The following is a 15,156-nucleotide window of genomic DNA, read 5'->3' on the forward strand; positions in this document are numbered from 1 at the left end:
ACATTACAAGCATCCCATTCCTGCCACCAGCAGCCACCTGCTTTCTATGTTGGACAGCTACCTGCTTTTTTTGGGACAGAGGCTGTCCAGAGCAGGTGGAGGGTTGCAAAGTGGTGTGGTGGTATAGGTGGGCATGGTGGTGTAGGTGGGCATGGTGGTGGCAAGATTGGGATGTAGCCTCTGAAGGCAGTCCAAAGACCATGTTTGGGTCCTGTAAACTAATGGCAGTCAGAGCACAAGATGGGATATGGAAAAAGTCAAAGAGAAAAAAGGTGTATCTGGTCTTGTTCTACTGATTTTTATTTTATTTTTTAAAATAAATTGCTAGCATGATTTTGTTCTTAAAAGTATATATTTTTGCAACAATATCATCCTTCCTTAAAACTCGACTGATACCAGGTCTTTGTGGAAGTTCTTAGATGGATTTCAGTGAGCTTTTTCATAGTCATTATCTTTAATAGGAAAATCTGTGTCCTGAGATGTTAAGTATCCCAGTGTCAGCAAACCTGCTGTGCAATTCAGTGGATTATAATGCAACTCACTAACGTGCTTGAAATAATGAGGTTGCTCTGTTCTGTGGGGTGCAATGAAAAATAGAAGGTACTGCTGGGAACTCAGATTTGATTTAAAATCCTGAGTGAAAAGGTTCCCTATTAAAATGCCACTGCAGGTTACTAAGTTTGTATATTCATTAACTTCTGTTTCATGCTGGGCATTGAGAAGGCCAGAAGAAATTTTTTAGTCTTTTGCTCAGTGCATCTAAACAGTGTGTTAAATTCCAGCCTTGCAGACTTACGGTCCTCTTGGAAGTAAATGTTGGATTACTTGAACTAAACACAGAGTGGTTGCTGTGCTGGAATCAGTTGGAGATCTGAGCTTTGAATTCCATAGCACTGATCTTTCCCTGAGAGTTGTAGTTCTCAGATCTGACTCTCTTTCAGGCAGCTCCTACCTCTTTCTGATTATGGAATTAGAAGGAGCTGAGTTGATCCCTTTGTACTCCCTGCCTATCTGGAAGTTGGGGAGAGGGTATGGGTTTCTTTGCTTTAATTAACAGGAAGCCTTTATAGTGACCCTTCAGCTTCAGTCACTCCTGTCCAGCTCAACATAATTGCTGGGCCATTTTTCTGTAGATTATTTTTATGGTCTCATAACTTTATTTTCTCCTTAGAAGTAGAAGCTGGTTTGTCAGAAAAACAGCTCCGAGCCAATCATACCTTTGGAAAAAGAAATCTATTGAGAGAAAAAGGTGCTGGTAGAGCTTTTTAGCCATTGTCTGAACCTAACTGGATCTTACAAACCCAGCCTGTGAGATGACCTATATCCCTTTTAGAAGAACACTTTTCCTCATGACACTTAGACCATGACATAAATGCTGATGAATCCGTTAAATGTCTTAGCATCTGCCACAGGAGCCTGCAGGGTGTGAAGCAAACCAGGAGATAAATGGAAGTGCTCTATGTACGTACACAAGACTGCAGAACTGGCTTTGGCTGCCAGTTGCCTGGATTTAATAACGTGTGTAGGTCTGTGTATTTCATCTGAAGCTTGATGTATGTTTTGTTTGTACCAGTTTTCTCCTTTATAGATGCTCAGCTTTACAATTAGATGCACAGTTGTTTTGCCAATTGATGGGGGTGATTTAAATGACACAGACACCAATAAAGAATGGTCTTATTCTACTACTAATATTAAGGCAACACAGAGGTAAAATGATACATTTAATAAAACAAAAAGCTTACTATGTGCTTGGCTTTAGCAACAAACAAAATAAGCAAGATAATACATCTAATCAGTACTATATGAAAGAGAGAGAATAGTGATTGAGGAAGATACATCACCAATTTCCTAAATACTTTACAATCATCCAGAACCCGCAGTCGCTGGGGAGCCCCTGTTACAGTGGCAATTTGGAGAACTTTCCCAGGAATTGGGAGGTCTTACACAGTGTGTCCACTCATAAGTGAGGTCTCCAAAGTTGCTGCAAGGCAGGGTTCCAGCTTTTATAAAATACCTTCCAACCAGCCAGGACCAGGGCTTGGCCAGAGCCCAGGCCACGGTGGGGGTAGGGGTTTCTTGCAAATAAACATCTGGTGATGTCAGCTGGGAAGGTTTCTTAAAATGATGTCTTTATTAACATATCTTGCAGATAATTACACAAGGCCATGTGAAGGCATTAAAGTGGTATGGTCAGTCTGTATGCAAGGTTCTTTTGTTAAACAACTAACAGAGACAGTGTCTATTACATGATTTTCAGGAGTCATCTGAGTCAACTTTGGCTTGGGCCTGTTGTTCAGGCCTGAGTACTTCAGCAGTTTAAAGCTGCTGCTATCTTCTATTTGCTGTTTAACACCAGAGGGTCGATTTTCCCCTCTCACAGGGCCGGGGTGGAAAAGGCAGCATCTATGTCTGGGCCTCTGGAGATGGGGGCAGCTATGATGACTGTAACTGCGATGGTTATGCATCAAGCATGTGGACAATCTCCATCAATTCTGCCATAAACGATGGACGGACAGCTCTGTATGATGAAAGCTGCTCTTCAACCTTAGCCTCCACCTTTAGTAATGGGAGGAAGAGAAATCCAGAGGCTGGCGTGGTGAGTCCTGATACTATTGTGCTGTTTTTGCTATATTTGTGCATGATGTATGTCTGTGTGCATGACCTATTGCAACTCTGTGTACTTTGGAGCAGCAGATGGTTCTTTGTTGAGATGAATATTTTCTCATCTGCAGTATGTGATGGTGCCAAAACTGTCAGCTGAGAAGACGTGGGATTTATACTGAGAACAGCAATGATCTTCCATCTCTTAGAGCTTCAAAGGAAAGTTGGTGCTTTCCTTTATCAGAAACCAGATTTAGAAGTTCAGTTGCCCTCTTCCTGGAGGACAGTGTGACAAAAGGTCTCTGTAAAAATCTAAGTTAACATCTGAGATCATATTTACCTGTACTGGCAGACATCTGCTGTACAAGCAGCACAGAGCAGAATGACATTTAGTCACCCACAGAGGATATATGGGAGTTCAGATCACCAGAGCCTGCTGTTGCTGCAGGGCCATACTTACAGCTGGAAAACAGGCAGGTTCTGTTCAATTGTATTTGGGATTCTCTTCCACTGTGGTGATCACTGCTCTTCAGCTCTTCAGCACCGTCAGACTAGCCAGGACATAGTTCAGTTTACAGAGTGGAAAATGCAGATGTACTAACTCAAGGTTAGTTTTTGCCAAAAGCTGTTGTACATTTTCCATGACCCTGTCTCAAACCCCCAAGACACATTGCACAATCCTAAATACCCATATGCAGTAGCAGACAGAACACTGGTTTCTGTCTTCATATTAGCTCTGTGATGATACCAGCCAAGATGATCTGTGGCACCTTTGTAATTATTGCGATAAAATGCATTTCTAAGGTTTTCTACTGGTCTCTGCTAGTGACTAATCTGCACAGAAGACAGAAGCCTGGTGCTGCTGCTGGTCCTAGAGTTGGACAAATGTTAAAAAGTCGATAGTGTTAACAATTCTAGTTTCAAATCTTTTTGCTAATCAGAAAGGAATTTAAGGCCTTTGGTTAAACTGAGTTTATAAGAAATAAATGGGTTCTAAGTGGTAATGAGCACTGGTTTACTACCTGATGACTTGCTTTTTCATTTATGCTCTAAATGTGTCTCCCTGTGGTTTTAAATTGATATACTCTTTCAAAAAAGAAAACAGATCGTGGGCCCAAACACAATTAAAGAGCAAGGGCTCTTTACAAACTCCACTTTCTGTATTTTTCTGAGTCTGTAGCTGCAACGAAAAAGGGATAGCTGGTTTCATTAATTACATATAATATCATTGCAGGCTACAACAGATTTGTATGGCAACTGCACCCTGCGTCATTCAGGCACGTCTGCAGCTGCCCCTGAAGCAGCCGGAGTGTTCGCCCTTGCCTTGGAGGCTAAGTATGCTGTTGAGAAATTCCTCATGAGCTCTAGAGAGTAGAGGGCCTGTGGTTTGTTTAATGGTGTTCATCATTTCAGTTGGCTGGCTATGGCATGAGGCTGCAATAACCAGCTCAAAAGCCGCCTCATACAGTAGTGACGTGCGTGGTGACTTGCAGATGGAGCAACAGTCTTGCCAAAGTCACATGGCAGATGTATTTTGGCTGTCTGGCTCTCTCTGTTTCCTCCCCATCCTCTACATCCAGGGATTAGACTTCTCTAGCACTGTTTGGAGGAAGAGATTATTTAATTTCTCCGCATGTCCTCTGCGAAATGCTCAGCCTACAAAAACATAAGGATGACCTGTAGTATGAGACAGGAGTTCATCTTGTGCCAGGGTACTGTTTGCAATGACAGATACTTAGGGAGAGGACAGAGAACAGGGATTAAGAGTGATCTTTCAACAAGAGCTTTGTCAATCCATAGTTTGTAGAGACAGCAGTCGGTCTCTCCTGTTTAATAGCCACAGGCAGATTGATCTTCCTTGAAGTTGTCTAGCTCTTTTTCATATTGTCTGTATTTGGCACCTAGGTAATCCAGTAACGATCAGTTCCTCAATATTTTTTTGGCAATGGTGGTGTAGAATGTTTTTTTTGTTTTCTTAGCTCATTGCTGGTAGCTTGCTTCTGTGCTCTGTTACATGAAGGAATAAATTTCCATTGTCTATTTACCATCTCCATGGTATTCCTGACACTGGAACTTTTTGTATATCTTGGAATCGTTATCTTCTTCTCTATTGATTAGGGAAAGTTTTCTTTATGATAACTTATACCAGCTTTTTACTTTATGTTAATTTTTTTTATGAACTGAGGCAGTATTTACTTAGTTACAGAGCTTCAGTTGCTGTAACCATGGCATGAAGTGAGTACAACGTGCATAGTTTCCTTCAACAGTGCAGAATAATGAAGATCTGTGAGAGGAGGCCAAGTTTACATTAGCAGAGCAATGACTATCATGCTCAGAGCATGACTTGGGTCAAGTCTCATTTTTCAGGTTTTATACATGTAAAACACATGCCAAATGTTTAGCTTTGGACAATCATTCCTTCTACTATCAAACTCATTCAGTGGGACAGCTGCTATGTAATATATTAATGTGGCCATAAAAATATAAATGTTTAATGAATTTTATGAGAACTGAATGTTTATACTGGAGTGGAACCTAATATCTCAGTAATAATTATCATTTTTCTTCACTTGAGCTGCCCATAAAGACTGGAATTACTCTGCCAAATTATCATCAATAGGAATTAGACTTAACATCCCTGGCTTGCACTAGAATTTCTAGGCTTTACTGAGAAGGCTGCTGGAGAGAAAAGGAGCTTTCAGTGTCTCCTACTTCTTTCTGGCTCTATTAAATTGTATTGTGCAGAACTATCCTGGATGAGCCTTCCTGGGAATGACTGACAATCTCCCATGAAGCCTGTTCTTGCCTGCATTATGTCTGTCAGCTCATACACAATATAGGACTGACATGTGTCTCAAACCAGACCAATCTATGAAATAGAAAGTACAGCTCTAAGGTACGTAGCAAGCTCTTAAAAGATTTCAATAAGAATGATGTAAGTGATATCTTCTTTTCAGCTCTCTTGTGTCACCTTGGGGGAATGACAGTAATTGGCTATTCTAGTGTACATTCAGCATGCACACATGCTTATTACTTGGGGCGCAGAAAGCTAAAAAGCAGATTCTTTTTTAATCAGACATATTGTGATGTTGAAAGAGTTCATCATAAAACAACTGGAATAGCTTTAGTTATGTAGAATTAGAATGTCAGTTCTAAAGCTTTTTAGAATAATAAGTGCCCTTCCTGTTATCATAATCACTGTACATCTAGGAAGACAATAGGAGATGATGAAAAATAACCGTTGAAACTAGGCAAATATTACTTGACTGCATCCATCCATGCTAATATAACATGAGTGACGAACCTCTGCCATACCTTATAGTGCAAAGCTGCAGACACCCATGGCCCATATATCCATATTCACAGAATCCTGACATTACTAACACATGGATTGTTAGAGCTCATCTGCTTCATCAGATTGGGGCTTCTCAGGTTGCATCTTGGAAGGTCCATGGGAAAAGCAGGAGGAGCAGGCAAGAAAAAGGGGGCAAGATCTAAGAGGAAAGCTAGGTGAAAGTTTTTAATCATCTTTTAATTTTTTGTATTTTTCTCAGGATCTGGTATAATATCTTACTCATTTGGTTAGTTTAAAAATTGTATGTTGGATCTATAATGTCTAGTTAAAGTTAGTTATCTTTAATCAGAAATGATTTTGCAGTTTTGGAGAACATATTTGGAAAAGTACTATATAATTCAAACCTATTTTGGTCCCCATGAGATCAATAGAAGCTTTGTTATTGATATGTGTGTAGTTACAATTTTGGTATTATTCATTGAAGCAAATTTTACCCAAAGCCTTACTCAAACACAGTTTTTCTTTATATCTGCTTGGAAATACTGTAATGTTTGTCTCCCATGTTGCTCTTCCACAGCTTGCATCTGACATGGAGAGACATGCAGCATCTGACAGTGCTCACCTCCAAGAGGAACCAGCTTCATGATGAGGTTCATAGGTGGCGTAGGAATGGCGTTGGGCTGGAGTTCAACCATTTGTTTGGCTATGGTGTCCTAGATGCAGGAGCAATGGTTAAAATGGCAAAAGACTGGAAGACTGTTCCTGAGAGATTCCATTGTGTTGGAGGGTCAATACAGGAACCTGAGTAAGTGAATAGTCTAGTGGATGTGTTTGGCTTCTTCCAGGCATGTGGGAGGCTGCAAGCATACAATTACGTTGACAAAGACAGTCAAAGAAACTTCATGAAGTTTTTTTTTCTAAGTAACCCTAATGTTACCATTAATAAGTTGATAAAACATTTTTTATCAACAATGCTTGATGAAACTACATGATCTTTCAGTTCCTGACTTGCTGGAGGAGTACATTCTATAGCACATCTGTATCCTCATTGCTAGTGCCAGTAGTGTTAATAGCAACATCCATTTCTCCTGGGCACTCACAGGTATGTTTGTGCTAAAGTTTCTATGAATAAAGAGCCTATCCCCAAATGAAAATCTGGGAGACTGGCACTGTAAATTACATAAACTGTTGCCACATGAAATATATATCAGCCAAGTCATATCTGATTGTGAGATTCTTCAGCAGACAATTCTATCTTCAGAAGACTGAAACAATCATCTGCAGGTACCAGTGATACAGTTTGAACACTACAGCATTTAATTGCACTTAAGATCTTCAAATCTCTAATTGCAGGGTAGGTAGTCAGATTATTTTCTGATTTACCTTTATGTGCTAAAGTGAATGAGTCAACAAATAAATTGAATTAATACTAATTGACTACAACAGCTGTAGTTTAATTTAAGTAATTTAAATACTACCTAATAATGGCCTGAATTCTATCTATACCATTTGAAATTTGATTTATTTATCATAGGGCAGCTCCATTTATTGAAATGGGGATCATCCTAGAGGAGGAGAGAACATTTCTTTTTGTAGTCTGTAAGAGTAGCGCCCTGACAACTGCCTGGCATATCTATATATTAACAGCACTGCTGTAAGATTTGTGTTCCCCAATGGAAATGTCGCTGACAGGAGATAATAAGCATTATGAAGTGTAAAAAACAAAGCTAGCTAAGTCGCAGCATCTCCAGAGATTCCTTGGAAATGAAGACTACTCTGCACTTCTGCTGTGGATAATTGGGTTATTCTTTCATTTTGGTTTGCTGGAGCAACATTTTTTCTATATATTCTCTGTATTTAAGTATAGATATTTGTATACATAAAGCATGTATTTAGTATAGATTTATGAAGGTGAGTAGTTGATATGGAGGTGTGTTTCAGAGCAGCATTGTCAATTAAGCAAAAGGCCAGGAAATACTTAACAGACAGAATATACAGAGTGCTGAAAGCAATCAGTATTTAAAATAGAAACACTTGTTAGCAATAGGAACTTTTCCTGAAAAGGGTTCTGGCTGGTTTAGGGAAATAGAAAGTTTTAAAATAATGTAGTCCATTAGCTGAGGAACAGGAGCACACAGGAGCTCCCCCTGCTCATCTCTCACTAGGTACTACACATGCAGAAGTGGATATACTATAGATAATCTCCCACTGGGTACTATGCCATGGATGTACTATATGTATACACACACATAAATTGGGCAGTGCACATTTTAAGGCTGTGGAATAGCTGTCTTCACTTCTGCTCCTTTATGTCAGGCTTTTTCCACCACCCCTGGTTCTTTTTGTTTCTTTGGGAAAATTCACCTGGACTACAATAATTAGTCTAGTGAAGCAGAGACTATTCGATCCTAATTAATATGAAAGGGGGAAATAGAACAAGCCTTTTCTCATGTGTTTTTAGAGGGCTGAGAGAACTTTTGCACTGCAGTACTTGAGAAGGTGGAAAGAAAAGCTTTTTACAGCTGTCAAGCTGTCTGCAGAGCAGATGTAGTGGGAACACATTGCCCTTGTTTCTTTGGTTTTAGTCTTGACAGGAAGAAAAGACTCACACTGTGATGTCCCTCCTCATTAACTGGAGGAGATAAAACACTTATCACATATCTGGGAATGAAGCAGTGTTTGACAAAGCTTTATCCACTGTGTGAGAAGGCTGTGAGACAACAGGAATTCAGATCAAGTTGAGATTGAGGCTTCCCATGCAGAGAAACTGCAAGCACATGGCAACTGAAATTATGATCCTTCACCTCTGTCTCCATGTAGTGCATTTTTCCTGTGCTTTGGCATGTAAAGTAAGTATCTCAAGTGTCTTAGATGCTCAAATATTTTATCTATACAATATTTATGTTATACCAACTTCTGCTCCATAATACTCAGAACAACACAGGTTTTTCAGTTTAAGGTAAGTGTTTAAATGCCTTGAGGATCTGGATTTGAATGATGTTTTACTCTGCAAGTACTTCCAAGAAGGTAATACGCTATGAAAGGCCTGAGCCAGTTAGTGATGTACTAAGCTCTAATATCTGGAGTTCCTCTCAAGAAGAAAAGAATTCCTGGAAGCTAGGCTTGAATTAAATGCTTTCACTGGTCTCTAAAGAAGACAATATTTCAGTAGCAGAGGGGAAAAAGCTGGTACTGATTTCTTTTGAAAAGAAGGCATTCATTACCACAGTGTGGTCAATGCCCTTCAGAAGACTCTCAATTAGACTGCAGAATTGAGGTCAGGGAGAAGCCACTGCAAGACAAGATAATGACAAGGTGACTGGAGTATTTTGTGACTTAGTCCCTTTTTTAATGATTGCTATAATTCTTGTCTTTCAATTATTTCTTTTAGACCAAGGAAGATGTCACACTGCTCACAGAACACTGATGATGAAGATGTAGAGCATTTTTACACTTTCCATGTGTTTTGCCAGCCAGTTTCTGAGGCAGTGGGTAATTGAAGTTATATCCTGACACCAAGGGGTTTAGAAGGCACTTCACAGCCTTGGCTCTTGGGCCAGACAGCACTTTGGCAACTCAGTAAAAACGTGCGACTTCTTTCCTTGGTGTATGTGCTCATGTACAGGAGCTGTTAGAGAATAGAAATCTTAATGGAAAAGTATTTTCCAAATAAACCGACTGTGGGATCCCATGTTTGTGCTGGTTTCCAAAGCAGAACAAGAACATAGGTTTTAATGTGACTGCACTGAAATTCTGTGCAATTGGTTCCTCCAACACCAGAGAGCCATTTGCTGCTGTCATTTAAGGAAACTGACATGACTGACTACTCATGGTTTTTTTACTGAGTATACACATTATTATGCAATTACCCAATAAAGGAATGATAAGTAAAGACAACCATTTATGTTAGTTCTTAAAGAGCAGTATGTGCTTCTTAATTGTATTACCTCTCTCTTCATGTAGGTGTACGTTTCATAATTATTTTCAAATTAAAGTTTTGGTGTAATTTTCTAAAAAGAGAACATTCACTTTTTGGCTAAGTTTGCAACTATTATTTCCTTACTTTTTAATGTATTAATAAGAAAAATAATACGATGTTTTCTGTGAGGCACCAAAACCCAGTAAGCCATGTTGTGCTGTTTTAATTTGCTTAATTATCTTTTGATCCACAGAAAGATACCACCAACTGGCAAACTGGTCCTCACACTGACAACCGACGCGTGTGAGGGGAAGGAAAACTTTGTCCGATACCTTGAACATGTCCAGGCAGTTATAACTGTGAATTCCACTCGACGAGGAGACCTCAACATCAACATGACCTCACCAATGGGAACAAAGTCCATTTTGCTGAGCCGGCGCCCCAGGGATGATGACTCCAAGGTGGGTTTTGACAAATGGCCTTTCATGACCACTCACACTTGGGGAGAAGACCCCCGAGGCACCTGGGCTCTGGAGATTGGGTTTGTCGGCAGCCAGCCCCAGCGGGGTGTGCTGAAGGAGTGGACACTGATGCTGCACGGGACTCAGAGCGCACCGTATATAGACCAAATAGTAAAAGATTATCAGTCCAAACTGGCCATGTCCAAGAAGGAAGAGCTGGAAGAAGAATTAGATGAAGCAGTGGAGAGAAGCCTGAAGAGTATACTGAGCAAGAACTAGTGCTGTGTTGCATGACAGTGTATTTCCTTCCCCAGACCCCTCTACTCACTGTTCTACTATCCAAACCTCTCTGTTAGATGTATTACAATGATTGTCTCTGTTGCCAAATTATCACCCTTTTTTGATTTTAAAGTCTTATATCTTGTCAGTAATTATTTAAATTGCCACTGAAGCAGTCCATTTTTTAGCTCTAAACCACAAAATATACTCCCATCAAATACAATGTACAGTTTGTGAATGTAAATGATGATTTTTCTTTTGTGTCATACAAATAGGTAATAACCTGCAAAGAAGTTAATGTCTTTTCCCTTCATATTTCTGTCGTAGATGTTTGTATTGAAAAAAGAGTGAATTTTAACATTGGAAGTTGGTGATAATGAGCACATTTTAAAAAATGACACTGAGAGAGAGAATCACAAAGAGGTTGTCTGGTGAGGTCTTTAACTGTCTAACAGCTCCTTCTGCATCACTGACTTCAGTGGGACTTTCTCCATTGGGTTCAACTAAAGTAGCACTATACCCCAGAAAAAGAAATAATCCAGAGATAAGGAAAATTCACCAATCCAATTTGCAGAAATGCAATTTTTTGGGAGTTTTTTTTCATACTACAGTTACACTATGTACACAATTCAGCTACAGGATGGATCAACAGACATGCAATAAGGAAGGCAAAGTGATGCCAAAGCTGGGTGGCAGGGAGAAGTGATTTGCAAACTGGGTCAGGGCATTCTAGAAGCACAAGTCCCAGTTTTGCTGGAGTTTTTAAAATTTGGTTGTTTTAGGGGTTCTTTTCCTGTGTTGATTTTTTTTGTTTTGCAATTTTGGCAATTTAAATCAATTTACCATCTTACAGCAGAACAAGCACACAGGGATAAGCGGTAGGATTTCTGGCAGTTTGTGTGCATCTGCTGGTTTCTCTACTGAGATGTTCTCCAGCACTGTAAAATGAGACTGTGTCAGCAGTACCAACCACAGACACCTGTTTCCTGGGGTTTACAACCTAGCTGCCAGTAAACTGCTGTGGGGAAAATTTGAAGCACACAGTTTAAGTCCCAAAGCAATTTTTAATTTAAATTTCTTTTTTTAAAGCTACATATTTGTTGATATTATGTTATATGAATATATTTAAGGAGAAAAATATGCTGAAGTTATTAAAGTGTAATGCAAAATTGGCCTTCTTGAGAAATAAAATGTAGTGTATTTGGGAAGATTTGTTGGCATTGTTCTTTGCTGTTTAAAGTCAGTCCCACCTCAATTTTTTGGACATGAGTTAAAGTCCATCTCTCTCACCCTCAGAATATGCTCTAGCTATTGCTGCAAAATATAACATTCTCCCTGGTGGAATTACTTACGGAAGCAACCACTACATGTTCTCAGGTGTGAGATCCTAAATTTAACCTTTGAGTAATAAAGGGTCTTGATTCTGCAAATATTCAGGCACTTCACTAAAGCCCATCAGTGGACCTACTCAAATGGTAATTTTAAGCAGGTATTTCAGATCTTTGCAGGATCCAAGATCTGCATTTTAGCAGTGACTAGTTTCAGAATTTTATTATGTATTTTTAATATGCAGAGTATTAATCTGAGATGTTTTAATAAGAGTTGTCCTGGTTGATTCGGTGCATAGTAGTAGAAACACATTCAGTAAGTAAATATTTGTCTAACAAATTAAAAACATAACCCAAAGGTTCTATGGTGGACGTGTTTCACCTAAGAATGTATAACCTGTGCTGTTAATTCAAGTGAATATCCATCTTTTATTTTTCCATAAGAGGCCTGCTCTTTCCTTTTCCAAATGAAAAATAAACAGCTCAACCTACTCAAAGTCTATGCGAATTACACCCTAAAGCCAAGCCAAGCAGCCTCATACTACTCACAGGTTCCTTGTTGCATGCAGCAGTCCCATCAGAAAAATTTACCATATATATATTAATGCATACACCTGTATGACTAAATACATACACACCTGTGGTATTGCTCTCTCTGTGTATATATATACATATATATATTACATACGATATATATATTCAGAGTACGTTACATATATTTGCATATAAATATGTCTAGAATTACATATGGTATGTAAGGTATAATACACATACATCGTAACTTTTTGTGTGTATGTGATCAAAGAAAGAGATTACTGAAGGTTTTTACAGGACTTCTAAAATGTGGAAAAGTTTTGGAATAAGAAAAGTCCATGTGGAATTCTTAAATTAACATGTACATGACTTTCCATTGCATTCATGTAATTTTGCAGTTCTCTGTTCAATTATTAAATATCTTATGAAGCAGCAAAATAACTAGATGGCTGTTCATATTTTCATAATGCTGACATAATTTAGTAATTGAAAAATCACAAAAATGAGTGATATACAGAAGTGGTGAGTTTTGATATAATTATATATATAAAACTAGATGTATATACAATATAGAGATCTACTTCAAATTCTTGGGGATTTTTGCTTCAATGATCACTGAAAAATATGTCCAGTTAGACTGAGTTTTTATGGTATTGCTGATGGAAGATAAAGTTGATTTGTTAGTATTTATAATAAAGGGGGAAATGAAGCTCATGATGCAAAACAGGTGAGCCCTGTGATGATGTTTGATAATATCAGCAAAATAAAGAGCTGTTACAAACTGGCAAGTCCTATCATCATCGCCTATCTGAAGGTACATGGGAGGTAAAATGCTGCTCTCAGTGGGATGACTTCCTACTTCTCTACTTTTTACACTGATAAAGAAATGTGTATCCTGCATCTACTGGATATGGAGAAAATAAAGACTCCAAAAGAGTTGATAGCAACAGATTAAGAGTAAAGTGCTTTATGTTAACTCTGTGAAACTCTAGGACATACAAGATTCAAGCCACAGGCTGGGAGGAGCTGTTTTTATTTACATAGCATTATTTACGTGGTTCAAATCTGTTGGCTCCAAGATCAGTTCTGCAAAGGCAGCAGCAGTGCAGGTGCTGAGCTGCTTTGGGAAGGGGATGATCAGGAATAGACACCATGACAGTTTTGCACTGTAGCTCATTAGCAGCTCTGGTCCCAAGGAAATGCTACAGCAGATTTTTTTCCTCTGCTGTTTGGAGCACTTTGATTCACATGAAACCCTCTGTTTCCATTTTCATCTCTACTTCCCACCCATACCTTTTGGGTACTTTTTAGCTCATGTGTTCCCATGGCAGAAAGTACATTTAATTTTATATCTTACCATGTCTGCAGCAGTACAAGCTGGCAAGGAACCTCCTGATCTAGTTCTGGTTGCCTCAGAAGTGAAAATGCACCTCTAGTAACCTGGGTCTCGTTCCAGTCTCTTGTTGAATAGATGCTTGCAACTATTTCACCATTAAACTTGAGCATAAGCACTTCATTGAGAATCTTCATTTAATGAAGAGGCTAGCCCCTAAATCATGAGATTTATTATACACTTTAGCATGGTTACTGTGAACCAGAGACTACTGGTGGTTTTCTATATAATTTTCATGCACAGGCCTGTGACCTGTGGCCTTACTGGGCAACTGCAGTGTCCGTGGAAAGCAGGTCAGAGATTGTAGGAGAATTTAGCCCTCACCTCTTCTTGGTCCTTGCTTCGGCTGGTTGCTGCCCAGGCAATGCAGTATGTGACTTCCTTCAGCAATAAATGCTATCAAACCCACTTTAGGAGCAGTTCTTACATCACACTGAGCTGCTGAGCAATGGTTACAGGCATCAAAAACCAGGTCTGGGTCAGCAGCCAGTGATGACACCACAACACAAAAAAGATTAAGCTGGTGGAGGTATTCACACAGTGGACACCTCGCCCAGGCTGTCCTGACATTGCCTCCTTGCCATTGAATGAGGCTTTTTGTATTCTGAACATTGGGTTCACTGTATTGCAGTGAAATCAGATGGACTGGGAGAGGGGGAAATTCCACCTAGGTACTGCCTGAACCTGTTTACACCCTGTTTTGTGACAGAATTATTAAGCAGCCTGCCTATTGCTGCAATGAGGGTAGTGGTTTTTTTGATTTTTTGTTTACCTTGCAGCAGTCAAACTCTCTCTCAGCAGCAGTTACTCTGAGCAGTTACTCCCAGCTCACCACAGCCCAGCCTGAATAGGCATTGATAAATGCCTTCTCTGCAGTTATTTACACTGTTAATAAATTAAACTGAAAAGCAACACACTCTAGTAAGCCATGTCTACTCCCATAGCATTCCAATAAAACAGCATTGACAAAAAGTCCTGACTAAAATTGTGACTGTTGAGAGTCAGCTGTCCCTGTTTCAAAGAATAAGGTGCCACTTTACTAGACATAACAGTCACAGTAGATCAGATGCTACACCTGTCGTGGACCTCATGAATGAAATAACCAAAACCAACTTAGTACTGAAGGAAAGTCTTGGGTGCTCTGAGGAGGTTCCGAAGCTCAGGGTTGTCAGCTCAAATGGCTTTTAGCCCTGCCTTGCTGCAGCTGACAGGAACTAACAGGCAGAAAGAAAAGGCACAACAATGCTGGAAGCTGAAATGAAAACTTAAGAGAACTGGGATATGATTGGACAAGAAATGTGTAGAGACTAATCTAATATAGCTCTTCAATAAGTCCTGGGCTTTAG

At 39.4% G+C, this 15,156-nt stretch overlaps 1 protein-coding gene across 2 annotated transcripts in view; it reads left to right on the plus strand.

Annotated features, from left to right (window-relative positions):
• The window catches only part of PCSK2 (proprotein convertase subtilisin/kexin type 2), a 122,856-nt gene extending 109,492 nt beyond the window's left edge, over positions 1-13,364 (plus strand). For both annotated transcript variants that reach the window (XM_069009030.1, XM_069009031.1), the window contains 4 exons: positions 2,381-2,596; positions 3,836-3,936; positions 6,474-6,701; positions 10,069-13,364. In XM_069009030.1, coding sequence (XP_068865131.1) covers positions 2,381-2,596; positions 3,836-3,936; positions 6,474-6,701; positions 10,069-10,555 — 1,032 coding nt within the window. In that variant the 3' untranslated portion in view covers positions 10,556-13,364. The remainder of the gene's footprint in view (positions 1-2,380; positions 2,597-3,835; positions 3,937-6,473; positions 6,702-10,068) is intronic.
• The last annotated feature ends 1,792 nt before the right edge of the window (positions 13,365-15,156 follow it).

Source organism: Aphelocoma coerulescens, chromosome 3, assembly GCF_041296385.1.
Source record: "Aphelocoma coerulescens isolate FSJ_1873_10779 chromosome 3, UR_Acoe_1.0, whole genome shotgun sequence".
Taxonomy (NCBI): domain Eukaryota; kingdom Metazoa; phylum Chordata; class Aves; order Passeriformes; family Corvidae; genus Aphelocoma; species Aphelocoma coerulescens.